Source organism: Tamandua tetradactyla, chromosome 26, assembly GCF_023851605.1.
Source record: "Tamandua tetradactyla isolate mTamTet1 chromosome 26, mTamTet1.pri, whole genome shotgun sequence".
NCBI lineage: Eukaryota > Metazoa > Chordata > Mammalia > Pilosa > Myrmecophagidae > Tamandua > Tamandua tetradactyla.
Genome location: NC_135352.1, coordinates 16,867,230 through 16,894,176, shown reverse-complemented (window position 1 = coordinate 16,894,176; position 26,947 = coordinate 16,867,230). Strand labels below are relative to the sequence as shown.

Below are 26,947 nucleotides of genomic sequence, written 5' to 3'. Positions count from 1 at the left end.
GCAAACATCAACAAATATTTCATTCAGAGGTTGATTTTAAGATTTTATAAAAGAATATTTTACCATTCCTCTCCATTTAAAGGGAGCTCAAGTACCAGGGGTTGAAGTACTCAAGGCATCGCTGTCTCTCGGTCGCTTTTATTATAACTTAGAGCAAAGTTTCCCAAACTTTTTGTGGTGGCCAGTCCACCCACCACCCCCGCCCCCTATCTCTGACTAAACCATATCATTGGGAAATATAATAAAAGAGATTACTAGAAAAATAAAATTGTGGGAAGACATAAAAAGAACAGAAGCTGAATTTTTTTTTAATCATTAGTATCAACAGACATAAAATGACTCTTTCAAACTACTATAAAAACTTTTTCAACATTTCTCTCGATTTCTGCGCTCATCTCTGACCAGCAATCTAGACGCTGAGAAACTGTTGGCCACAGAAGAGTTTTAAAGACCAAGAAACCGGAGCCCCTGGAACGAGAATGAGAGGAAATGAGAGTCCGAATCTCTCCCAAGTCTTCCATTAGAGAAAGTAGGAAAGCACCACAGGCACATTTCTTTGACCCCTGCCATGTTTCTTATGTATTAATGAGGAGGTCCCCCACCCCCCAAAAGGAATTGTCTGAAAGAAGCACCAGCTAAAAATCTCCACTGCACTCCACAGCCCATTTTTTTTCTTCAGGAACGATCACGCTTAACCTTTCGCAATAACATAAGCCCTCCTTCATGTGAAGTTTGCAGGCTGTCACCTCCATTTGAGTTTAAATGGTGCAAATGAATCATGATGTGCCTTCTGTCTCCCACAGTGTTTCCTTTTCTCAAGACCAACATAACTTGTCTTTCTTTAGCTTTTTATATGTCCTGCAGTATATACCTGTTCAACAATTTTCAAAATTTTTATTCTTTGTATTTAGAATAGCTGGGAAGAGATTTGGGGGCTCATGTGTGTCAGGCAGCAACTGTGAAAATTGTATGTTATTTTTCTGATAATGTTAGCGAAGTAGCTCTGCACATAAATATTTTTTAAGGCTCTATGTGCCCTAAAAATATATACATATTTAGGGCACATAAATAATATATCCTAATATAATAATGCAATACAATAATAATCCATCATTATTGATTTGAAATATTTTTACTGTTTTGGCTATTAATAGCATGTCATTACTAATAAATGACTTCATAAGGATAATTATTCAATATACAATGATTCTTTCATGAAACAAAATAGATATATTTTGTTTTTGATAATACCCTAAATGCCTTGTTATAAAACTCTCTCAGGCAACTTGATACAGTAAAACAACCCTAGGTATGTCATTTCAATACATAAAGGAACACCAAATCCACCATACTTGATAAAGATAATCTATACTCCAAGCCAGTGATTAGTTCATATATAAGCAGGCATTTTCTCCCTTGTGATAAAAGGGGCATTGCAAACTATCACCTTCCCACCTATTTGTGAAGGCCTATTTTTTAAGATTCTACTCTGTTCATTGATGTTTAGAGATTTGGAGCACTGATAATTTGTTTTGATTTCATGGGCCAGCTCTGGGAATTGAACCCAGGTCTCCGGCATGGCAGGCAAGAATTCTGCCACTGAGCCACTGTTGCCCACCCACTGATGATTCACTTTTATCACAGAATTTTCAATGATACCAAAATCTGAGCTCCTATTTCCCGATTCTATTGCTTTCATATATCCCGTGAAACTACTTTTAATCAGATCTTTCCATCTTCTCTATAGAATTGTTTCGATTTGGCTTTTTGATTTGTGGAAGTGTTTTGCTTACTATAGACTTGAGCACTGTTCTAGTTTGCTAGCTGCCAGAATGCAATATACCAGAAACAGAATGGTTTTTCAAAAGGGGAATTTAATAAGTTGCTAGTTTACAGTTCTAAGGCTGAGAAAATGTCCCAGTTACAACAAGTCTATAGACTTGTTGTCCAATCAAAGGCATCCAGGGAAAGATACCTTGGTTCAAGAAGGCCGATGAAGTTCAGGGTTTCTCTCTAAAGTGGAAGGGCACATGGAGAACACAGTCAGAGCTTCTCTCTCATCTGGAAAGGCGCATGGTGAACACGGTCAAGTTTCCTCTCTCATCTGGAAGGGCACATGGTGAACACGGCGTCATCTGCTATCTTCTTCTCCTGGCTTCTTGTTTCATGAAGCTCCCCAGGAGGTGTTTTCCTTCTTCATCTCCAAAGGTCCCTGGCTCGTGGACTCTGCTTCGTGGTGCTGCAGCGTCCTCTGCTCTCTCCGAATCTCTCATTCTCCAAAATGTTTCCTCTTTTATAGGGCTCCAGAAATTTACGAAAACCCACCCAAATAGGTGGAGACATGTCGTCACCTAATCCAGTTTAACAACCACTCTTGGTTAAATCACATCTCCAGGGAGATGATTTGATTACAGATTCAAACATAGAGTATTGAATAGGGATTATTCTGCCTTTAGGAAATGGGATTTAGATTAAAACAAGGCTTTTCTAGGGGGCATTCATCCTTTCAAACCAGCACAAGCACCTTATTGGTTATTATGTTGCAAAGCTTTTTCCCAATTTATCATTTTAAAGCATTACCACAAAAAAGTTTCCTCATGCACCTTGCAGTTAATGCCATCCCGGCCTCTGGCTAGCACTGATTTACTCAACGTCACTATAATTTTGCATTTGGCAGAATTTTATATAAATGTAAAAAGTTGCTATGAACGTCGTTATACAAGTGTCTGTGTGAGCATTTATTTCCATTTCTCTTAGATAATATCTAGGAGTGGAATTCCTCGGTAGGAACAGATTTAACCTTCTAAGGAATTGTTTTCCAAAGTGGTTGAACCATTTTACCTTCCCTCCATGAGAAATGTATGAGTTCTAAATGCTCCATCTGCTTCCCAGGACTTATCTTCTGTCTTCTAAATTTTAAAAATTTTATATAGTTTTGATTTGCACCTCTAATGACTAATGATGCTGGGCATCTTTTCATGTAATTTTTGGCCATTTTTATGTCTTCTTTTGTGAAGTGTCTGTTCAAATCTTTTGCCCTTTAGACAAAAAACCTGGTTGTCTTTTTATTATGGAATTATAAGAGTTCTTTATATATTCGGGGCACAAGTCTTCTATCAGATAGATGTATTACAAATATTTTCTCTTAGTCTGTGGCTTGACTTTTCTTTGCAGAGACTTTTAAAGAACAAAAGGTTTTAATTTCCATAAAATCCAATTTATCATTTTTTTGATGATTTATGCTTATTGGATCTTAATTAAGGAAGCTTTGCTTAACTAAAAATCAGGAAAAATTTCTCCTGTTTTCCTCTTCAAGTTTTAAGGCTTTTGCTCTTATATTTAGGCCTATGGTCCATTTTGAGTTAATGCTTAAGGTGCATTTTGTTTAAGGTCCATTTGTTTTAGGTGTAAGGTAAGGGTCAAGGTTAATATATTTTTTCCGTATAGTTATCCAATAGTCCCAGGTCCATTTGTGGAAAAGATTATCATTTCCTTCATTGAGTTACCTTGGCACCTTTGTCAAAAAATGATTGACCATGTAATGTGAATCTATTTCTGGAATCTTTATTCTGTTTCATTGGTCTTTATGTCTGATCAAAGGTCAGCACCATCCAGTTTTGCACAATTACTTATAGTAACTTGAAATCAGGGGTGTAAATCTTCCAATACTTCTTACCTTTTTCAACATTATTCGGGCCTTTTTATGTCCTTTTACTTTCATCTAAAATTTAGAATCAACATTTCCTTTTTTCCAGAAAATAAAGTATTGGAATCTTGATTGGGTTTGTGTCGAATCTAGATTAATTTTGAGACAACTGGCATTTTAACGATATTGAATCTTCAATTCTGTGAATCTAGTCTATTTATTTATTTGGTTCTTTAATTTCTCTCAGCAATGTTTTATAGTTTTCTGGGTACAGGTTTTGTACACATATTTTGTTAAAGGTATTTCTAGATATTTCATAATATTAAGCCTGCTGTAAAGCTTCTTTACCATCTGCTCATTGCTAGGATATGGAAATACAATTGATCGTATCCTGAGACTTTGCTAAACCTGCTGTTTAGTTCTAGTTAGCCTGACTAGAGATTAATCAATTTGATTGTTTTTTTCAAAGAACCAGCTTTGGGTTTCATTGAGTTTCTCAATTGTTTGTCTGTTTTCAATTTCACTGATTTCTACTCTGATCTAAATGATCTCTTTTCTTCTGCTGGCAGGTCCAAAGCTGCCTTTATTCTAGGACTAATTCAGCCCCAATATTGAGGCAGGACTCTTCTGGGGACTCTACCCAATGCCCCATGTTTCATGTGGTCTCTTCTCTCTGGCTGGTGGAAATACAAACTAATCCTAGCCCGGTATGGGCTGCAAGAGATGCTCTGCCATCTTCTCTCCCCAGGCTCAAAGATTTTCCTCTCATGCACGTGCAGTTCAGTATTTAGACATGAGGAGACCCCTCTTCTTTAATACTCTGTCCTGCAAATTCTAGCTACTTCGACCTCCCTGAACTCTGATCTCTTTACCCCAAAACTGCCAGATTCTGTTTGATTTCCCTTTCCCTACTCTGTGGCCCAGAAACTCCCATGCAGTAAACTGAGGCAATGATAGGGTTCACCTCTTTTTTTTTTAACCTTCTTTCAGAGTCACAATTCTATGTTGAATGTTATCCAGTTTCTGAAAAAATATTGTTTTCTATTTTTATATATCTAAAATCCCTTCACAGATAGAAGCTAAGTCAACCCGTAAAATAGCTTTTTACAAAACCATTCAAGCCTGTTGGTACTGACAGTGCTATGCATCTGGTCACAATATATGCCATTTATTAATAATATGATTACAAGGTGTAATCAATAGGTCTGCTCCCAAGTTAGAGGTCACTGATTTAATAAAAATCATCATTGTGGTCTCTTGGGTTCAAGCACCAATAAATAATTAGTAGATAACAAAAAAGGCATTGACTTCAGCCCTTTGATCTAGAATATTTAATGAAATTCCAAGCCAGCCATATTCAGTGTATTCCTTAGAGTTTCAAATGTAGAAGCAGGTTAAGAAATAAAATCACCACTTACACTAGAGCAATGTGCTAAAGAGGATCCTGTTAAACATCTCAAAATAAAAATAGACATCAGAAGCATGCCATCTGTATGCTAGATGGTATTGCTTCGAGTAAAGAGACCTCCCACTATGAATTCTCCTTGTCATAGGCTATTGGATACCTACATAGTGGAGAAGAAAAGCTCTATGATTTTTGTGGAGTTACAGCCTTTTAGGCTGACCTGCTGTCCGGAGCAGGCACTGTCATTCACTAAACCTGTCATCCCTTTGCTGGGACTCTAAAGAGTTTAATCAAATAGGATTTTAATAACTTCCTTTCCTGTGCCAAAGGCACAGACCTAAGTATGGCATTGACTAATAAACTTTTGATTTCCTGTTGTTAGTCACATTATTTTGAAAGAAACTGCCAGCACTTTGGGCCATTTAAAATCTTCTAATTGCTCTAAACAAGGCTAAAGAAAGTTATATTAGGAGACCGGAAAGGACCTAAGTCCACAGTGAAATCTAATCATAATACACAGACTTGGAAAAGAAAGCGCCCCTAATATCATAGCAAGGAAGACGGGACCTAGAAATACTCTAAATTTAAAACCTGATTTCCAATAAGAAGACAAAATTTGTAAACCAGACAAAAATTAAATAAAGTCAATAATACATTACTGAAGCGGGATCTTGGATGGAAAAGATTAGGTACCTACCTGAGCCAGGTTCACTAGCTTAATTTACAGATTAGAACCTCACTCGCTCAGGAATCTGGAAGAGCCTGCAAAGCTTCTTCTGGTGAGAGAACAGCCAGGGCAGTGGCTGAAACTCGCCTTTTATCACTAAGATAAAGCATTGTGAAGCTATCAAAACATAATTTCACATTCCCATTTCTCTCCTGAGTCCTAGCAGATTCTTGAAAAAGAAAAGACATATTTCCATTATCCCCATCTGCCCCAAGCTTAGACATATTATCAGATATCATTCTCACTTCCAGAGCCACAAAAGGCTGTGGAAATTCAATTTGAGTAATTACTCTATAAAAAGTGGATTCTAAAAACACACTTTTTCTGTGTGGATCACATCTAATGGCCTACATAATACACTTTTTAATGTATTAAAAAATACATTTTTTAACTTGTGTGTTAGAATGGTCTGTTCGTCATACTCATGGGATGTGACTGAGATGCATCCACAAGAAGCTGAAATATCCTAGTGAAATGTGGCTTTAATGAGTTTTGAAAAAGGAAGGACCAAGTTGTCAGACCTTTTCTGGGCCACTGTAAAGATTATTAATTAAATTCCACCCTGCCCAAAAACATTAGCTGCTCCTCTTCCCCAAGAGTCTATCACTAAATGCTACATTTATGTTAAATACCCTGCCCCCTTTTTTAACACAAAAAAACTCTTAGGTTCTAAAACCCTAGTTGAAACCTGTACTTAGGATCAGTATGTCCTTCTAATACCTGCTGCTATGAGTGACAACAAAGAACAGGGATTACTGTCCTGGAGAGCGAGTGCTGCATTTTGGAAAACTTTGGGGAGCAGAACTGAGTGCTCTGTTATTTGAACAGTACCTGGTGAGCTAGGCTTTTGGTTCTTTTAGCCAGCCGCCTTTCAATTTCCATAGCTCCGATCACTTAAAACCCACCTGCAGAACAAGGCTTCTGCCTCACCCTGCATCCAGATGGTTATTTTTTGGCTATGATTAAGAAGCTTTGAAAGTCCAGTAGCTTAGAATCAACCGAGCTTAGATAATATTGTTGGGTCAATATCATCACTGTTATCATGAATTTAGGATCAATCAAGGCAATTGGAAAGCTAATGAAGTGAACTTTAGAGGCAGAATTTTTTCCTGGATCTGCCATTTACCATCTGACCTTGCCCAACTCTTTTCTCTCTGAGCTTCGACTTCCTCATCTCTAAAGAGGAGATAGCAATACATAGACTGAAGGATCCTTCTGAGGGGTAGCTGATAAACCAGCACAGTGCTAGAAGAGTTTGCGGTTCATGTTTAAGTATAGAAAAGCTTCCTACTTTTATAGCCAATCCTCAGCAGGAATTCATGCAATCAGCTGGTACTCATGCTGGGAATGACTGTATGTCCTTGCCTTTATCACAGATCTGGGATGGGAACTTAAATGAGGTCAGTGCCTATAAAGAGTTAGGAATCCAGTCTGTCTCCCTCCTTTTTGTTCCCAGAACACTTTGCAGATTTCTATCATGGACCTTAGCACACTATTTTGAAATTAATTGTGGTCATTGTGATTTCTCTTCCTTAAAGACGGAATTCCCATCTTACTTATCTTCAGTTTCCCCATGCGTAGCACAGCGTGTGGTACAGGACAAATGCTCATTATGTTTATTAAACTGAACTGAGTCCATTCATGCTATAAATCTGGATGCATCACTTTTTCTATAATACTTCATGTTGTTCTCCCAAAGCATCCAGCTAGACCTGCACTGGGCAAGCTGGCCAGGAAAGGAGTAAACAGGCCTAAAGGAACCTAGATGTTTTTGAAGAAAAAACACAGAGAGAGAGAGAGAGAGAGAGCAAGAGAGAGAGAGACTTTGGGTACCTTGTTTTAAAATAGAACCATGTATTAGATGATCTCTTTTAAAAAAAATTTTTTTATGGAGAATTTTGACTTGGAATTGGCTCCCACAGTTACAGAAATGGATATTTACTGCCTCCTAATCTTTTCCCAGGCCAATGATAAAACAAAGAAGTGGATATCTTTCAAGAAGCGCATCCTTAATTGGGGGAACACATGAGTTTTAACCATTTGGGAATAATACATACAACATAGGCTCCATCACTCACTAATAAGCATGATGCTACTGTTAGTTGCAACTCATGAGCACAATCTCACAATATTAATTATCATCCTTTGCATAATTAAGTTACCAAAGTTGAATGGAAAAGAGGACGCAATGCCGTAGAACTCTGAAGACTCAGGAGATCAGTGTGGGTTAGAAATGACTTCTTGTATAAAAGTAATTAAGATAATAATTAGCATTTGCTTGGCACCTTGCAATTTACAAAGTGCTTTTACAGCATTATCTCATCTGGCAAAGGTTATGAACTGACCCTTAGGTGCTATCTTATGGCAATATTGAGCCTCCATGCCAAACCTTAAAACTGGAATTTGGGGGGCGGTGAGGAAGAAAAAGATTCGTAATGGACTAAAAGAAAGGAAATCAGTCAAATCAACTGGCATGAAAACAGATTTATTTGCCATTTTTTAAAACTCCAGAACATGTCTTGCAGAAAGAAACAGTTGATCCTTATTTTGATTTCACAGTGCTTGACACATTTCACATTCTTTGGGATGAGTTTTTGATGTGCAATCGTAATGATGAAACTCGCTTACTTGGAACTAAAGGATTCATGAAAGTCAGGGACATTTAAACCTTATTTAGAGGCAAAACTTAGAACGATTTGATTAAGCCACTGAACTTCACGTAGAAGCACAGCTGGAGGGTAATACGGGAAGCTGCTTAACTTCTTGTTTAAAACTCAAGCATCCAGTTCCTTGAGAGAATCCAGACTTATCTGCATGATGCTTATCACAGCCTTATCTTCCCGCCCACGACCACAACTAAAGGTGGAGCTTTCTATCCCATAAACAGCCTCATCTGCAACCGTGAATGAATAAAACACAAGTGCGTCAACACAACGCAAATGTTAATGAGAATTACCCTTGAAAGCCGAAGAGAGTCCTGCCTATCACTTTTCTCCTCTCCTTCCCCCCACTTCTCGGCCTCCTCCTCGCCCTGCCTTCCTTCAACAAATGCAAAATCACCTGGACGGCCAGTTAAAGAGCGACAGGCTAACAGATGAACGGTCAAGCGCGCACCACGTCAAGCCTTGGGATGGCCAGACGAGGAAGCCGGACTGGTCCGGTAGCCACGGATGGAGCCGGAGCGCGCTAGGCTGAGCCGGTCGCGGGCTCAGCTGTAAACCCGCCCCGATGTGGCCGCAGCGCGGGCTGGGCCGCGGTCCAAGAAGTCGCGGGCAATAGGCGCTTTCTTCCCCCCCCCCACCGGCCGCAGCGCGCTGCAGTGCCGGGGTCCGCAGGGCGCTGGGCTCGCCCCCCGCCCCCGGCCCCCGCCCCCGCCCGCCAGCCCCGCCCCGCCCCGCCCGGGACGCACGCCCACGCAGCCCGGCCGCCCCGCAGAGCTGCAGACGGCCGCCAGGGCACAGCTGCAGGACCAGGAGAGCCGAGGGCTCGCCGCGCCGCAGTCTTTTCGCTGGAGGATGGGGGACCCCCAGACCACGTGATGGCTCGACCCCCGAAAGCCCCTCTCCGGAGAGCCTTTAGCGATCACATCAGAGACTCCACCACCAGAGCTCTGGATGTTATTTGGAAAAACGCCAGAGACAGACGGCTGGCAGGTGAGGGGAGATGGGAGGGATGCGAGGTCTTCCGAAAGGAACGGGTGGGCTGCACGGACGCGCTTATCAACTTGGGGAATTAATGATCGCGTGGGCTGTATGGCCGCGGCGAGGTTTTTAATCGCCTTTTCTCCGGTCTTGGATCTTTCTGGAGTGTTTTTTTTTTTTTTTTTTTTTTTTCTCTGTCTCTCTCTAACGCCTCTCTGCTGACTGGTCTGATTATTTCTAGATAAGCGTTCGTTTATGACAGTTGTGGTGGTGGCGTGTTTTCCCCTTTTAACCTTGAACAGAAAAGCAAGGTCCTTCGGGGTGTCATATGCAGTCTGTCGTGATGAACAACTTGCTGGCAAAAGCCCCGAGGTCTTTGGGCGCTGTGAAGGGGCAGCTTTGCGTCTGCCTGGCGTGAGGTGGCCCCTTGTGCTGTAAGGAAAAGGCCCTGAAAAGGTTCTGTGTCCGTGAGTGATCAGTGCTGCCCAGAGAAAGCCGACTTGGTATTTCCTTTGGCAGCCGGGAACTGCCGTGGGTTCCAAGAGAGTGTCAGGTATGCTTAGAGGCAGGCGTTTGAAATATAATAAAACAAATAAATACAGTGGTGCACTTTAACTGATACAGAGCTTATGCCACAGCACGCAAATGGCAGACTTGTGTTTGAAGGGGTGCAATGAGGAAACAGGGAAATTTGCCTGATTCTGGATAAGGAAAATGATAATAAAAAATTCTCTGAATCCAGCAAAGGTAGGCCAATGGTGTTTCATGACTTCTTGTTTACTCTCTAAATCCGTGTCTCTGTGCCACCTACATTGATGGGTCAACAATAATGTTTTCTTAAACTTTTTTGCTAATCCGCTTGTTTTTGATATACTGAATGAAGTTCTGAATTGTGAAAATATTAGAAGTGGTCTTAGAATGTCAATCCACATTTCAGTGGTGTCTGCTTGCTCTTGATGAAAGATCATTTGACTTTCGCCTAATGACTTAGAAGAGGGGAAGTTTAAGTGTGATAAAGCAGATTGTGAAGAGAACGTGCTCATCATATGCCATCAGTCGGCTGTATGTTTATCCTGAATGCTCATGACAATAATTCTCTCTATTAAACTAAGCAGTGTTACCTGTATCTGGTAGCCAGTAAACGAGGTCAATCTCACCATAAGGCAGGGGAGAGAGCGCTAATATTTTTAATTTAAACATTTTATTATTGTTTTAGAGTAAAATGTGATACCTTAAAGAAACCACTTGTCCAATAAGTTTATCATTATTATTATTATTTATTATTTATTTAGTTTTTGCATGGGCAGGCACTCGAACATGAACCCAGGTCTCTGTCATGGCAGGCGAGAACTCTGCCTGCTGAGCCACCGTGGCCCCCCCCATCATTATTTTTAAATGTATTATATAGTGGCAGCAATTTGCAATGTCCAAAGGAAGTTTAAGAAATAAGACATGTGGGCCTAAAGTCCATAACTTTCATTAGTTTGCTTTTAACAAGAAAATGGAATTTCTTCATTGTTGTTTTATTTGACAGTTCTATTGCTCCGAATGGAAAGATTTTACAAACACAATATTGTATTAAAGATAACACAAAAATATTTTGTTGTGGTTGGGCATTTAATTTGAGAGGACCGATTCAAACATTCCTGGTTCTAAGTCTTCCTCTTAGATTTCCGTAAATGAAGAGCTTATGACAGCTGTTGACCTTTATGAATAAGGATATTATCCCTGGAGATGTGTTGTCTCTTTCTTCTCATTTGTCTGTTGTATATTAATGGTGTTGTATAAAATGTAGCACTGAATGCAAACTCATTAGTAAAAAACAGGTTAAACATAGTTCTTTATGTCTAGATGAAAAAATAGAACATTTCTACACTCTAGTAGCAAATAGGATTTTGGGTCCACCTTGGAAAGGAATTTTTTATGTTTCCTGGTGCATTAGTTCCCTAGGGCTGCTGTAACAAATTACCACCATTTGAGGGGTTTAAAACAGTAGAAATAGATTCTCTCATCATTCTGGAGGCTAGAGGTGAAATCGAGATGCTGCCAGGGCCACGCTCCCTCCAGTGGCTTCAGGGAGAATCTTTCCTTGCTTCTTCCAGCTCCCAGTTCTCCTGCTGCCCTGTCCCTCATGGCAGGAAAACCCCAATATCTGTCTTCACCTTCACGTGGTCATTTTCTCTGTGTTCCTACATCTCAAATCTCACTCTCCTTTTTCTTATATGGATACCGGTCACTGGATTTAGGCCCCACCCAAAATCTTGGTTGGTCTCATCTCAAGATCCTTAGTTTGATCTCGGGATCTTATCTGTTAAGACCTTATTTCCAAAAAAAGGTTACAGCCAAAGGGACCAGGTCTTAACACTTGGACATATCTTTTGGGGGGGATGCAACTCAATCCGTTACATTCAGATTTTCTTAGAGGAGTGGGGTGGAGAAACCAAGTGCGATGCCTGACAAGGAAGGACTTTGGCCACCAACAGCTGACTGCTTAGGGGGACCTGGACCATTTGTATGTCCTTTCCTGCACTTGGTTCATGTCGAATAGCTCAGTCGATGTTTGTCCACTGGACATTGGTTTGGGGGCATCTCCAGACCCAAGAGCATTTACTTCCATCCCTTTCTCTCGAACACCTGACTCCACCTTCCCTTCCACTTTTGTGTGTTGTTATCGACACACACCCAGATCATTTCTCTAAATACCAGGGAAAATCGATATCATATCTCACACCACTTTGTCCTCACTTGCAGAAGAGAGGGCAGGAGAAAGTCCAAACCTCCCTCCTGTTGTGAAATTAATGAAGTGCCAGGCCAAAAGGGGTTTAGGAGACTGTGGAGAAGAAGACTTCTGTTAATATTCCCTGAAATGCTATTTCCATGACGACCATTGACTTCGATTAAGTTTCTCAGAATAATTTGAGATTTCAGTTTCTTCCAGAGGTTTCACTGTAAGCTTTGGTGATCTAGTGTGTCTGCTCGTATCTGAGTGTCCTTGTTAGATATCGTCTTTTCTCTCTCTCTCTCTTTCTCTCTCTCTCTCTCTCACACACACACACAGTTTTATAATTCCTATTTCTTTCCTGCCCTAAATGATTTCAGGTACAAATCCCATTGCTTGCTCCTCCTTGTCTTAAACTCCCTTATATATAGAACAGAGTCTGTTACTTTTTTTAAGGATCCACAGCCTTATGTAAACAAACTAGAGAATTGCCACTAGAGCGAGGATCTCAGGTTGAGGAATAACAGAACAGACTGTCTTCGCTGCACCTCCCTTGTTCTGCTTCCACTTCTCCTGAGCCACCACCCTTAGGGGTCCCTCATCCTGTCCTCTGAGCAGCCATTCTCCCAGCCCTACGGGCACACTCTTTTCCTCAGTGCAGAGTTTTCAGTGACTTGGGCCTTGGAAGAGAACAGTGGGTAACCGAAGGGAGAGGCCATCCTTTCTCACCTCCCTGTGTCCTCACTGCTCTGAGCACAGCTCAGTCCTCTAATGCCCGCCACCCTCCCCTCTGACGCAAGGACATCTTGGCTTCTGGGCCCAGTTCATTCCTGAAGGCCACTTGACTCTTCACACTTCCGTGGAGGGATTCTTAACCTTATTTTTTGTGCCCAGTGAGAATCTCTTTGGCATTCTGGTGAAGCCTGTGGATCACTCCCTGGAAAACAATAATATCCTTAAGTGCATTAATAAAATACATAGAATTATAAGGGAAACGATTTGTGGTTGAATACAGTTATCCAAGTATTCAAAACTCCAAACCGTGGTGTGCTAACATAACACTAATGAATTAGAACATAGGTTAATACATTTAAAATATTGAGGATGAAGACCTGGGTTTGATTTTGCCCATGCAAAAAAATAAAGAAAATATAAGGGAGTGAGTATAAATTAAATACTTGTTAAAGACACCAGTGTGCAGAATGACTTATTGTTTAGCTAGAATAATAACGTAAAAATGTATGATAATCTTGGATTCATAGCCTACCAAGCACTAGAGATAGAGAATACGAGGAAGCAGCCTCCAGCCTGCAAACTCACAACTTTACTGTTTGGTGTCTGAAAGGCACGAGGCACAGAGCTGCTCGATAAAATTGGCCAGCAGTGTCACATCCACCCAAAGACAGCCATTGTGCAGTCTGGGGGCAGGCTTCATAGCTGTGGAGCAGATGAGTGTAAATGATATTTTGCCATACTGCAATAAATATTTTGCATACTTCCAATAACAGTAAGGTGAGGTGGAAAAGTCTGGTTTCTATTGGTGACAAAGTCACAACACTTATCATGATGGTGTGTGTGTATGTGTTTGTCTACATTCATAATCTAAGAAAATGCTAAATATCAGTTAGAATGCATTGGAAATAAAAATGCCATTTTTTTTCACCCAACTTCACAGATGCCCTTCATTCTATCCATGGACCTTGGATTAGAAATAGTTGCTTAATAGTTACTGTGGCTTTCAAATACTTCCAGTCAAAAATTCTCTTGGATTGAGATGGTGGGCTTTCTCATACATGAGATGGCTGGAATTCCTTAATGTGTATTTGAGAAAGTGACACAAACAGGTTTGGACTGATGCACCAATAAGACTAGATTTCTCTAAAGAAAAATAAGAGAAATTAAACTTCAGACTAGAGAAAGGTAAAGAAGCCGAAGGCGAGGCAAAATCCAGACTATACATGTACAATAGCTTTCATCAGTTTGCACAGTGGAATGAACGAATAAACTAAAAAGAAAATAAATGTTTGTTTAGCAACACTTAAGAAGGTGAGAACTATTCATAAAGGTGTACAAAACACATCGCTGCAAAAAAAAAAAATCTATTCTATTACGGAGGCATGACATAAAAAAAATCTAACTGACTCAGCTTACACAAGACACGTGGCACTACTTCCATAGCTAAACATTTAAGAGAAGGAAGAAAAATTGAAATGTCTATGAAGAAGGCAGGAAAGTTTAAACAAATCTCAATCCAGGTGAGATCCAGTGGACAGAAAATAAGTTCATGTACATGGGTTCCAACTTCCTGGGTTATTTTGATGAATGTTCATTACCTTGTCTTTTATGAAGTAGATTTCTACAGAAACCAGCTGACCAGGTTTCCAATTCATTAGCAAAATAAACGCTTGATGTGCTCTAAAGTACATTGGTTCTCAGTTGAGTAGGGCATCAAGAATTCTGGCCCACTTCCAGGAAAGTGCAACCGCAAATACTGACTCCGATTAACTGTTTTCTCCCCAATGGTTCCCAGCAAAAACCAAGTAAGGGCATATGCATTTCGTGCTTTTTAATCATGAGTGATGTCTGCCTCAATATATGCAGCTCCTCCAGTCAACAAAAACTTCTCTAAACATACCCAGCATTATATGAGATTTTAAAGGGTGTGAGAGACAACCATTAATGATGCTTTGTGAGACACGGTCACATTTCTGGAAGGCTGATGTGAGCAGGTACATATTAAAGTAGATATTACTATTTAGAAAAAAAGAGGAGCGTGTTGATGTCGAGGCTGTCATTAATAGCACACTGCCTGGGTTTGAATCCCCCCCTTTCCCCTTGGGTAACCTTGAGCAAGCTACTCCATTGCTTCTCAAGGTAAAGAGAATAATAATAGTACCTGTGTACTATTGTTTGAGGGATTAAATATGCTATTATGTAAAGTGCTTAGAAGAGCTGATGGCTTGTAGTAAGCGCTCCATCTATTTTGGTTGTTATATTTCCGACCCACACCCCTACCCCTTTCTGTTTTCCTTATGCTGTACTTCCTGGGAAGCTGTGTCCTCTTAGTATGATTCCCTATAATTTGCCAGCATTTTTTGAACAAAAGCAGCTCAAAAAAGCTCCCCAAAAAGAAAACACAAAATTTCGATAGTAAATGGAATGTATTTCTGGACCACTAGAGAGAGAAAGAAAGAAAGGACTAATAGAGGTGATTTTCACGCCCATCTTTTCGAACTCCGAAATGAAATGACCTGAGTGTAACTGTTTTTACACAGTGGTAAGGGAAGCAGTCCTTGCAGAGGAGTTCGGGTCAGGTTAAGATATACAATATCTGGAAGTGTTCCCAAGCGAGTTGGAGCCTGCTTTGAAAATTGCTACATAGATGGAGCCAAACATGGGAAAGAGCAGCAACACCAGCGGGGCCAGGGTTTCAAGCATGTGGCTCAGCTCTGGTATGGGAAGAAGTATGCTAAATGTCAAGGCTGCCACTTGAAAGGAATATTTAGCACACCTCCCTTCCTGGAGCGAAATTTCTGCGACTTTCTTCATTTCAAGTGTGTGCAGGAACAATCTGCACATTTTGCCAAAGGTCATTGGAGTGACAATAAGTAGATGTGCCCAAAGTCAAAGGCTTGGCAGGAGGAGCTGTTGGTTCTTCATCAGTCTGCTTGAGGATCTGAAACTATATGAGAGAGCAGAGATACGATTGAAATTGGCTTTCCATTGGAAGTTCTCTATTCCAGAGAAAGGATTGTGGTGTAGATGGAAGTTAGATTTGTCATTACCGATGTCTTTAAATTTCTGAGTCTACTTACTTACTTTTATTATCAGTCTGTCACTCTGGAAGAAAGGGGACATGCTATCCCGAAGGCTTATAGTCGAGTTCTTTGTGTGTGAGGGACATGGATTTACATTAATCTTCTAGGCTCCTTCCCTACTCCTCATGATTGACCATTGATTTTTTTGAAGTGGTTATCTGCAGTTATTGATGAAGAATTAATCATGGGTAACTGACCCATGCTAAGTGTCAATAATAAGGGGGTGAAAAGAGTATGGGGTTTTTCTTTTTGGAGCAGTGAAAATGTTCTAAAATGGATTCTGGTGATGAAGGTACAATTCTGTGATTATACTGACAGCCACTGAGTGTGCATATTGGATGGACTATGTGACATGAGAATAAAACTGCTAAAAAAAAAATAAAATAAAAAACAAACAAAAAATACAGGCATGGAAAAAAACCAAAGCTATCCAGTCCCATAATGATCAAATTCATGATTGTATTACTGAATATAGTATTCTCTGCTCAGGTTCAGCCAAAGACTAGCCATACACCTAAAAAGAAAATCAATTAAATGTAGCACCTGGAAATGATGTTTATTATCATTTAGGTGCATTCTTTATGACAAATAGTAGAATAGCCCTAATTAAACTGTCATTTGCTGTGTGCCAGAATCTGTGCCGAGAGCTGGAAAAAGCATTGTCTCATTTTTCTTCAAAATTATCCCGATAGGTAGTACTACTATTTTTATTCCCATTTAAGTTAGGATATTTTTTGGTTATACCTTTAAAATCCATTAGTCAACCTTATCGATGGACAAGTCAAACATGGATTAAAAATAAGTGAATAATAAGGGAACAAATGTTAAAATAAATTCAGTAGATTGAAATGCTAGTGATCGGTGAAGGGGAGGGGTAAAAGGTATGGTATGTATGAATTTTCTTCTGTCTTCTTTTTGCTTTTTCTGAATTGATGCAGATGTTCTAGGAAATGATCATGAAGATGAATATACAACTATATGATGATAGTGTGAGTTATTGATTATATAACAAGAACGGGATGATCATATGATAAGAATGTTTGTGTTTGTGTGTGGTTATGTATCATAAATAAAATAATAAATTAATTAAAAAAACAAAGGGAGGGGTAAGGAGTATGGTATGTATGAACTTTTTTCTGTTGTCTTTGTATTTTTTCTGAATTGATGCAAATGTTCTAAGAAATTGTCATGATGATGAATATGCAACTATGTGATGATATTGTGAATTAATGATTATATGTAGATGGGAAAAAAATAAACTAATTAAAAAAAATCCATTAGTTCCATGGATGAAATTTAGAAACTTCAAAATCCATCAAACATTAATTAACCTCACAAATATTTATCGAGCACCTACAGCTTGCAAAGAACTAGGAAATGAACGATGAAACAGATATAATCTTAATCTGCCTGCTTGCCTTGAACTCAAGATACTTTTAGCTTTGAACTCAAGAGGGCGCCAGTATGGGAAAAGCGAATCCGTTTCATCAGAGAACTGCACTGAGGGGTGTCTGAAACTCATCACCGACTTGTTTTTTAAACCATTGATTCTCAGGGGAATGAGAGAAAACACACTTGTTGTAAGGGGCAGAACGAGAAAAAAAAAAGACTATATGTAGCTTTTACAAATATATTTAATAAATTGATTGTTTCCTTAGTACAAACTGCAGAAATAAAACTTACAACATGCTATGGTCTCACTGGTATGAACTAACATTAATGAATGAACTTGGATATTTCAGTTAAGAACAGAGGCCATCAGGAGATAGAAATAGGGTAGATATTGGGTAATTGGAACTGAAGAGATACAGATTGTACAATGGGACTGATTGTAAAAATTCAGAAATGAATAGCACAACACTACCTAACTGTAATACAATAATGTTAGAACACTGAATGAAGCTGAATGTGAGAATGATAGAGGGAGGAGGGCTGGGGGCACAAATGAAATCAGAAAGAAAGATAGACAATAAAGACTGAGATGGTGTAATCTAGGAATGCCTAGAGTGTATAATGATACTGACTAAATGTAAGAATTTTTAAATGTTTTGCATGAGAAAGAACAAAAGAATGCCATTAATGCAGGGTGTTGAAAATAGATGGTAATTATTATTTTAAAACTTTAATTTATGTGTGAGACTAAAGCAAAAAATATTTGTTTGGTACAAAATTTATATTTTGACTAGTGCATTTCCTAATATAACTTATGTGGACAATTAATTGAACACCATATGTACATGGAACCTTAAGTAGGGCATGAGATTTTGTAGGTTTGTCCAGAGTGATGCTTTGATAAATCCCAGAAGGATTTGAACAGTGAATAAAAAAGTATTTGCAAAGTCCCCTTGGGAGATTGGTGAGAAAGGGGGAAAATTCAACTTCCCCAAGTGGAAAATTCTTGATATTATTCTCACAAGCAATGGGAACAACCAAGCAATAGACTAAGCACTCAGTCTTGGGGTTTGTTCATATGAAACTTAACCTCTCAAAGGATAGGCTAAGTCTACTTAAAATTAGGTCTGAGTCACCCCCAGGAGAACCTCTTTTGTTGCTCAGATGTGGCCTCTCTCAGCCGACACGACAAACAAACTCACTGCCCTCCCCCTTTCTGTGTGGGACATGACTCCCAGGGGTATGGAGCTCCCTGGCGACGTGGGACAGAAATCCTAGAATGAGCTGGTACTCAGCACCGAAGGATTGAGAAAACCTTCTAGACTGAAAGGGGAAAGAGAGAAATGAGACAAAATAAAGTGTCAATGGCTGAGAGATTCCAAACAGAGTCGAGAGGTTATCCTGGAGGTTATTCTTTCGCATTAAATAGATACCACCTTTTTAGCTAAGGTATAACAGAGAGGCTGGAGGGAACTGCCTGAGAATGTGGAGCTGTGTTCCAGTAGCCATGTTTCTTGAAGATGATTGTATAATGATATAACTTTCACAGTGTGACTGTGTGATTGTGAAAACTTTGTGTCTGATGCTCCTTTTATCTACCTTAAGGGCAGATGAGTAAAACATATGGATTAAAAATACGTAAGTAATAGGGGGCACAAATGATAAAGTAAATTTAGTAGATTGATATGCTAGTGATTGATTAAAGGGAGAGGTAAGGGGTATGGTATGTATGAATTTTTTTTCTGTTTTCTTTTTGTTTCTTTTTCTGAATTGATGCAAATGTTCTAAGAAATGATCGTGATGAAGAATATACAACTATGTGATGACAAAAATGTTCATATTGTATGTTGATTGGTTTTATTAATAAAAATTAAAAAAAAAAACAAGTTACGACATGCCGAATAAAAAGGATGCATGGACGAGAACGGTGGAACATAAATTTAGAGACGGAGAAATGGGGTTAAACTGCTGTGTTGATTTCCATGGGCCACAGCCCCCACGTGAGCTGGTGGCAGACCTATAAACATAAATGCCCTTTGCTAAATAAATCAGATCAGCAGGGTGTCTCCATGGACCTAAAGGAGCTCCTCTCTGCAAAGGGGCAGGCAGGTCAGTACAACGAATTAGCCACTCCCTTATTCATCACACTTTAGTTACTTCCAAACTCTTAGAAGCTCCTATTTTTTTTTTAATCTTTTTTTTTTTTAGATGAGATGCCCACCTATTTTCAGAGTTTAAGTGTACTAAAGTCTAAAAAAAATCGCTATCTAAAATGGAGTGTGCTTGGCTGATTTAGAAATCAGAATGCACTAAAATTGGAAGTCATTTTATATTTCAATTTATAGATGAGATAACTCTCAGACTTCAAAATGCTTGGACTATAGAACTGACGTATATTGTCTTAAGTCTTTTGTGATTCCACAAAAATTTTTTAAGGAACCGGGTCAGCACGCTTTTTCTGCTAATAATACTTTTAAGAAAAATATTCCTAGTTCGCTTTTTTTTTGTTTTAAAGGAAAGAAAAATCACCACGGGTGAATTTTATTTAAAATATGGCATAGTTATTATATTACTAAATGTTTACTAATTGCCAGAGTTATGTCATGCTCTCAGCAGAAAAATACTTGAGATAAGACTTGGAGATTAAGTTTATAGTCTGAGTGAAGCAACAAACTCCAGCTCTGCATGCAACCTGGCCTCAGAAAACACCTCGTCTATTTCAAGATCAGTGTCATCCTACGTTGCTTTCACTTAGAAACTTAATTACCACATACGCATTGCAGAGGCTAATGAGGTCAATGAGAAAATTACCAAAGGAAGTATGAATTTGTGTTGATATTGCTTTGATCAATTTTCACATCTTTAATGAAAGCGTATTTTGAATATTGAAAATATGTTCAGTTGTTATGGCATCATTTTTTCCCCCTAGAAGTAAGTTCACTTATATATGCCAAAGAATCTAGTTAATTCTAGTTTCTTTGTATTGCTAAGTAGAGACAAAGAGGGAAAGAAAGCAAGAAAGTTTTAACGTTGAGCATTGCATCTTCTTCAGATTGCATCTTAAGGTTGGGCACAGAGACACAAAAAGTTGGAACAATTTTAATACACTGCACAGACAAGAAGACAAATAGAATACCCACTGGAGCAAAGAATAACATAGAGGAATAGGCATGACCTTCTATGAACTCCATGTTATCTGACATGATTCTGCATTAGCTATGCGACACTTTCCTGAGTGGTAGAAAAGATGCAGTGATAAATTAAACATTGTGCTTGAATTCCAGTAGCCTGGATTATATTTGGCAAGGAAAAATAAAAGTATACAGAAAACAGGACTTCAAGGCACATGTTAAGAGGTGCCATAAGGTATGTGCAAAATTTATCAATATCTCTGTCTCTCTGTGTCTCTGTCTTTCTCTTTCTTCCTTCTTCCATCTATCTCTCTCTCTTCCTTGCAGCATGCGTTTATCATAGGTCCAAGGGCATTCTAAAAAAAGATATCCACGTTATTTAATCATTACTATTTTTTTATATTTTATGTAAGGGTCATGGTCATTCCGTAATCTAATGAATGTAATTTATAAGTGAAGAAACATTAAAAGTGAACATATTATATGTTCCTTAATACAACTAACTTTTTAAATAAGCTTCTTTTATATATATTTTTACTGAGAAATATCCAACAGTTCAACTATATTATATAATCAGCAGTTCACAGTATCATCATATAGTTGTGTATTCTTCACCATGATCCTTTTTAGAACATTTGCATCACCCCACAAAAAGAAACAACTCATAAATCCCATACCCCTTACGCCTCCCTCTCATTGACTCACGATATTTCAGTCTACCCAATTTTTACCCTGTGTCTCTGCCCCTATTATTTATTTATTTATGCATTTATTATCCTTATTATTATTAATTTTTTTACTCATTTGTCCATACCCTGGATAAAAGGAGCATCAGACGTAAGGTTTCCACAATCATGCTGTCACATTGTAAAAGCCATATAGTTATACTGTCTTCTTCAAGAATCAAGGCTACTGGAACACAGCTCAACAGTTTTAGGTACTTCCCTCCAGCCACTCCAATATACCATCAACTAAAAAGGGCTATCTATATAATGCCTAAGAATAACCTCCAGGATAACCTCTCAACTCTGTTTGAAATCTCTCAGCCGCTGTGACTTTATTTTGCCTCATTTCTGTCTTCCCCCTTTGGTCAAGAAAGCTTTCTCATTCCCTTGATGCTGGGTCCCAGCTCATTCCAGGAGTCAGGTCCCATGTTGTCAGGGAGATTTACACCCCTGGGAATCATGTCCCATGTAGGCGGGAGGGTATTGAGCTCACCTGCCAAGTTGGCTTCAAGAAAGAGGCCACATCTGAGCAACAAAAGAGATGCTCTGGGGGCGAGTCTTAGGCATAATTATCTGTGAGCTTAGCTTCTCCTTTGCAGGATAAGCTTCATAGGAATAAGCCTCAAGTTCAAAGGCTCAGCCTATTGAATTGTTTGTCCCCACTGCTTGTGACAATATCAGGAATTCCCCAAATGGGGAAGTTGAATATTTCCTCCTTTCTCCCTAGTACCCCAAGGATATATATATATATATACCAGAAATGGAACAGCTTTTAAAAAGGAGAATTTATTAAGTTGCAAGTCCACATGTTCTAAGGCTGTGAAAATGCCCAAATTAAAGCAGGATGATAGAAATGTCCAACCTAAGACATCCAAGTAAAGATACCTTGGTTCAAGGAAGCCAGTGAAGTTCAGGGTCCTCTCTCAACTGGAAAGGCACATGGTGAGCATGGCCACATCTGTTAGCTTTCTCTTCAGGCTTCTTGTTTCATGAAGATCCCCCAGGGGCGTTTTCCTTCTTCAATTACAAAGGTCTCTGTCTGTGTGGGTTCTGACGGCTCTAAAGCATTTTCCAAAAATGGTTTTCTCTTATAGGGCTCCAGTAAGCAACTCCACCTTGAATGTATGGAGACACAACTCCAAGGACACCATGTAATCAAAAGTTACCACCCACAATTGGGCGGGTCACGTCTCCACGGGAACAATCAAAAAGCTCCCACCCAATGATACTGAATGAGGATTAAAGGACATAACTTTTCTGGGGTACACCGTAGATTCAAACCGGCGCAGGGACTTTGCAGATACTTTTTTTTTTTCCTCTGCCCACATTACTTTGGGATATGTCAAGGCATCATACTAACCTGTACAACCAACAAGATCTCCCACCCTATTCAAGATTCCTTGTAATTATGATGTTCAAGTAAACTGACCACGCACATTAAATTAGATAATGTACTACCCAAAATATAAATTTTGCACCAAGGAAACATCTCTCCCTTTGGTCTCGCACAGAGGTTGGAGTTTGAAAATATGGGCGAAATCATCCTTTACCGAGTATTCTGATTTTCCTTAATCCTATCCAGATCACCTTCATTCATATCTCTAGACAGAATCTGATCACTTTTTCAACTTTTTTAAACATGATACAACTGACATTTAAAGTCAAAATGATCACTTTTCTGCTATTGCACATGGAAATAAAAACATTTGCATCATTACCAAGAACTTGTCTGCCAGTGTAGGATGTGAGAGCAGTGTTCAAGGTGAGTGTGTCTGGCCTGAAACTGATGTAGGTACTAACTGCTGAAATATTTTTTTCTCACAGTAGCATTTATATGTTCAGCCAGGTTAATTATTTGGATGTTCCTCAACATTTGAGGAAGTTGAGGAACAGTTGAGCTAGACTGACCCTCGGGGTTGCCCCCTCTACTGAAAGGAAACATAAAGTAGCTTCCTGTGGTTTTACTTCCCTGTGCTCCGAGAAGTAGTGAGGTTTGCCTTTTCTGAGTCAGCAGTGACCCCCGCCTTGCATTTGGCACAACTTGAATATTCTGCAATCACATGTTCCATAAAGGCTTGGGAGGAGCAGTCACTAAAAAAAGGCTATTTTTATGCTTTGCCAACTCCTCATTTTTTAACAGTGGGGAAAGAACTGCACTGGGCAGTCTTGGTGGTATTTTAGCAACTATCTAGTGTTAAGTTCAGTTTCATGACAGAAAGGTATTGGTTTTCCTTCTTTCTTTCTGGTTTGGTTTTTAGTTTTTCATTTATTTATTTATTTTTGCATGAGCAGGCACCGGGAATCGAACCCAGGTCTCTGGCATGGCAGGCGAGAACTCTGCCTGCTGAGCTCCCGTGGCCCGCCCAGGGTATCAGTTTTGATCTTCTGTACTCTATAGCAGAAATCCCCAGCCGGTAAATCATTTCACTCAATAATAGAAAAATTCTTAATAAAAACAAATTAATGATTTCTAGGCAATGAAAATCACCAAGCCATTGTGAAAAGCAGGGCATATTATTACTTGGTGAAGCTCTGCTTCGTGATCTCTGAACTTCCTGATGCCACGCTGTGAGGCCACTCTGTAACGCTTCTCTCTCCTGGTTCCCCAGATCTTTAGGGGATTTGTGATCAGCGTGAGCATATCTAAGCAAAGGCACATTCGCACCCATGCATACACACCCCTGGAATCACATGACTTAGAGGAAGCTCTCTCCATGAAAGGTAGAAAAGTCCTGATTTATAGGATGCTGGTATAAAAGTCACAACGTAGCGTCTAGTTGTTGACAGTTTGGGGTGGTGGTGGGGAATCGCACATTTCGTGGTGTCTAGACTTTGTTTTATCTTGTAGATGTTTGGTGACATATTTGGCTTTTTGCAGACAGCTCTCGAATCACTGACTCAGCATTCAGTTTGTTCAGTTTATCGTGATCCAGCATCTCTAATCTGGTCTTGAATAGCAGAATGTTGTAGGTCTAGAATGAAGAGCAACCTTAGAATGTTTTCATTCTGGGTTGTTTACCGTATCCTAGAAGTCTAGACAGTATTATTGGTTTCTCACCCACATAAACATCTGGCAAAAATAAAAGAAAGAAACAGAGGGGGAGAGAGAGAGAGAAAGAAAGCAAAGAACTTAATTAAATGAGTAAGAACAGTCCTAATCCACCTTTACATTTACAATGTTTAAAATCAAACTTTTAAAGGTGAAGCCCCCCTCAGGTCTAAAGTATGCCATCAAACATATTGTTTTTCACCTCTGATAAGATAGCCTTTGCATGGTGATTATTCACTGATGGGAGCAAGTTTGAACATGTGATTTGGGATTGCATTAGAAATGTCCTTGCTTTATGCTATTACAAGATGCTAGAATTTCATGCAGTGAATTCCAGCCAAATGAAATTAGCACGTGCATGTTGGCTCACGTGTAGCTCATGGCTGGATGAATAAGACCCCAAACCATCGAGGGTAGAGAGGAGGGGACAACCCGCAGCAGTGTGGGGTTAGGATGATATCTGGCCCTCAAAAGTTTTATCTCAGACAGATTGACTTTAATATTCAAAGATTCATTCATTGTATTGGAACTGGGCCTAGGGCTTATTTAAAGGCTAGACCTTGTCAGGTTAGACAGCTGTGCCTCTGAGTCAAAGGGAGAAACTGAGCCTCGGTTTCCTTTATGCTGGGACCACAGACCTCATTCAGTTAACCACCCACAGCCTGCCTCGTTCATGAGCACTGGCTAGGAAAATGTGGAAAGATGTCAAGACAGCCCATAGGGCTTGCCTTACTCATGTCTTTTGACATGCAGACGGCGCATACATCATTGCCAAGAAAATAAAGACGGGGATTTTACTTAACATATTGCAAATTTATGAAATGTACATTCAATAACCAATTCTAATTTCTGTGCTTCAGTCTGTAGTCTTTCCCTCTCCAACCCTTCCCTCTCTCTCTCTCTCTCTCTCTCTCTCTCTCTTCCACTCTCTCTCTTTCTTAACAAGAGAAAGACTTCCTTCAGTGATTATGTTGTGCAAATGGGTGGTGATTTAGGACCCAAGGCTGTTTTCAGCCACAGCTCTTTGGCACAGCATAATCATTGCACAACTGAAGATAAACACGGAGGATAAACCACCCCCCACCCCCAAATTTCTTTTTAAGCTGTGCCTGAAAATCTATCATAGATGCCCTTTGCACCGTTTAAGAAAACAAGCAGCAGTCCCCGACTCGCCAGCCTGCACATACCCCAGGATTAGCCGGCACATCAGAGCCAAATGTTAATAGGCTGGGAAAGGGGGGAAAAATAAACATTTAATTAAGAAAGAAAAGAAAAATGAAAGCATCGTCTGGGAAGGGCATGAACAGGGAGGTGGAGGTAAACTGCGGCCTGTATGCTGCTCTCTAGGAGATGATGACAAATGGATCAAAACTGCGCGCCCACCTTTTTCAGCCACCGCCACACGCATTCCGAGCTCCGAGGCCAGTTCACAGACAATGTTTTGATTTCTGTGACCCTGAGGGTGACTCCCACTTTGCTACATAAAGTAATCTCCGAGCTAACCTCCATCCTCATTAACCCCCACCACCTCCCCACACAGACCCCCGACTTTTCTTCTGTGGTTGTCAGCTCTCTTTTCTTTAACTGTCTTGTACTTAAATTGAGAGATTGAGTTGGATAAGGTCATAATGCGTACTTTGTCCTTGTATGCGCATGCTTTCTTTTCCTGGTTCCAGATTTTCCTGGAACTTGAAATATTTTAACTGATCGGATCTATCCTTTTCTAAATAAAAGTCCATGTTTTTTGACTGCGTTAACCTACTTCAGGTCTCTCTTTTTCAACGGAGCCCAGGAAAATGACATTTGACAACTTTTTATTACAATTAAGCAAAGCTGATCCATATCTTGTATGAATTGAGTTCTAAGAACCCAAAGCCAACTTTAAACAACTTTTTAAGTGTAGGTAGTCCTGGTTCACTTGAAGACTGAAGGATGTGCTAATAGCTTTTGTAAAATGCAGGTGATGTGGGTATAATTAATGGTGCATGCTGTCATTCCACTGAGACATCTGAGCCATGTCTCATGTGGATTATATAGCTATTTTTATAATACACTCATTGCTGTTATTTTAATTCGATACAGTTCAGGTAACATTTCAGATCTTTATCTTTGCTATCTAAAAAAAAATATTTTCTCCAAAAATATCTTTAGATATGTTATCAATGGACTAATAGCAAGATTACTTTTATTAAATATCTTAGACATACAAGAATACCCATGTCCAACCACTTACTTAAGTAATAAGATATTGAAGTACCTGTTAAAGTTCCTGTGTGCTCCTCCTGGATTGCATTTCCCTCTCTCCTCCTCCCCAGCTCCCCTTGGAATTTTTTTTTCCAATCCTAAATGTGTGTGTTCAATCATTGCCATACTTGTTTTATATTCCTATTACATATTTAGTTATCTCCAACAATATTAGTCATTGCTTTGCACATTGAGAAGTTTTAAGTGGTATCATACTGCATAGCCTTCTGCAACTCTCTCTGCCCAGGATTATATTATTGAGATTTATTCAGTTTATAACATAAAGTTTGTTTATTTTGATTGCTATTGTATAAATATGCCATAACTTATTTACTCTCCAGCCGAGGTGCATTTAAGTTGTGAATTAGTTTCCTAGGACTGAACAATGTCCTGCAAACTGGGTGGCTTGAAACAACTGAAATATATTCTCTCCACGGTTCTGGGGGCTAG

At 39.5% G+C, this 26,947-nt stretch overlaps 1 protein-coding gene across 5 annotated transcripts in view; it reads left to right on the top strand.

The window, feature by feature from the left end:
- The window catches only part of DLC1 (DLC1 Rho GTPase activating protein), a 456,370-nt gene that overhangs the window by 249,518 nt on the left and 179,905 nt on the right, over nt 1-26,947 (top strand). Inside the window, exon 1 of one of the 5 annotated variants that reach the window (XM_077144220.1) lies at nt 9,225-9,431. The exons of the other annotated variants lie outside the window; for them this stretch is intronic. Coding sequence (XP_077000335.1) covers nt 9,317-9,431 — 115 coding nt within the window. The 5' untranslated portion in view covers nt 9,225-9,316. Of the gene's footprint in view, nt 1-9,224; nt 9,432-26,947 lie in introns of those variants that run through there. 5 annotated transcript variants of the gene reach the window in all.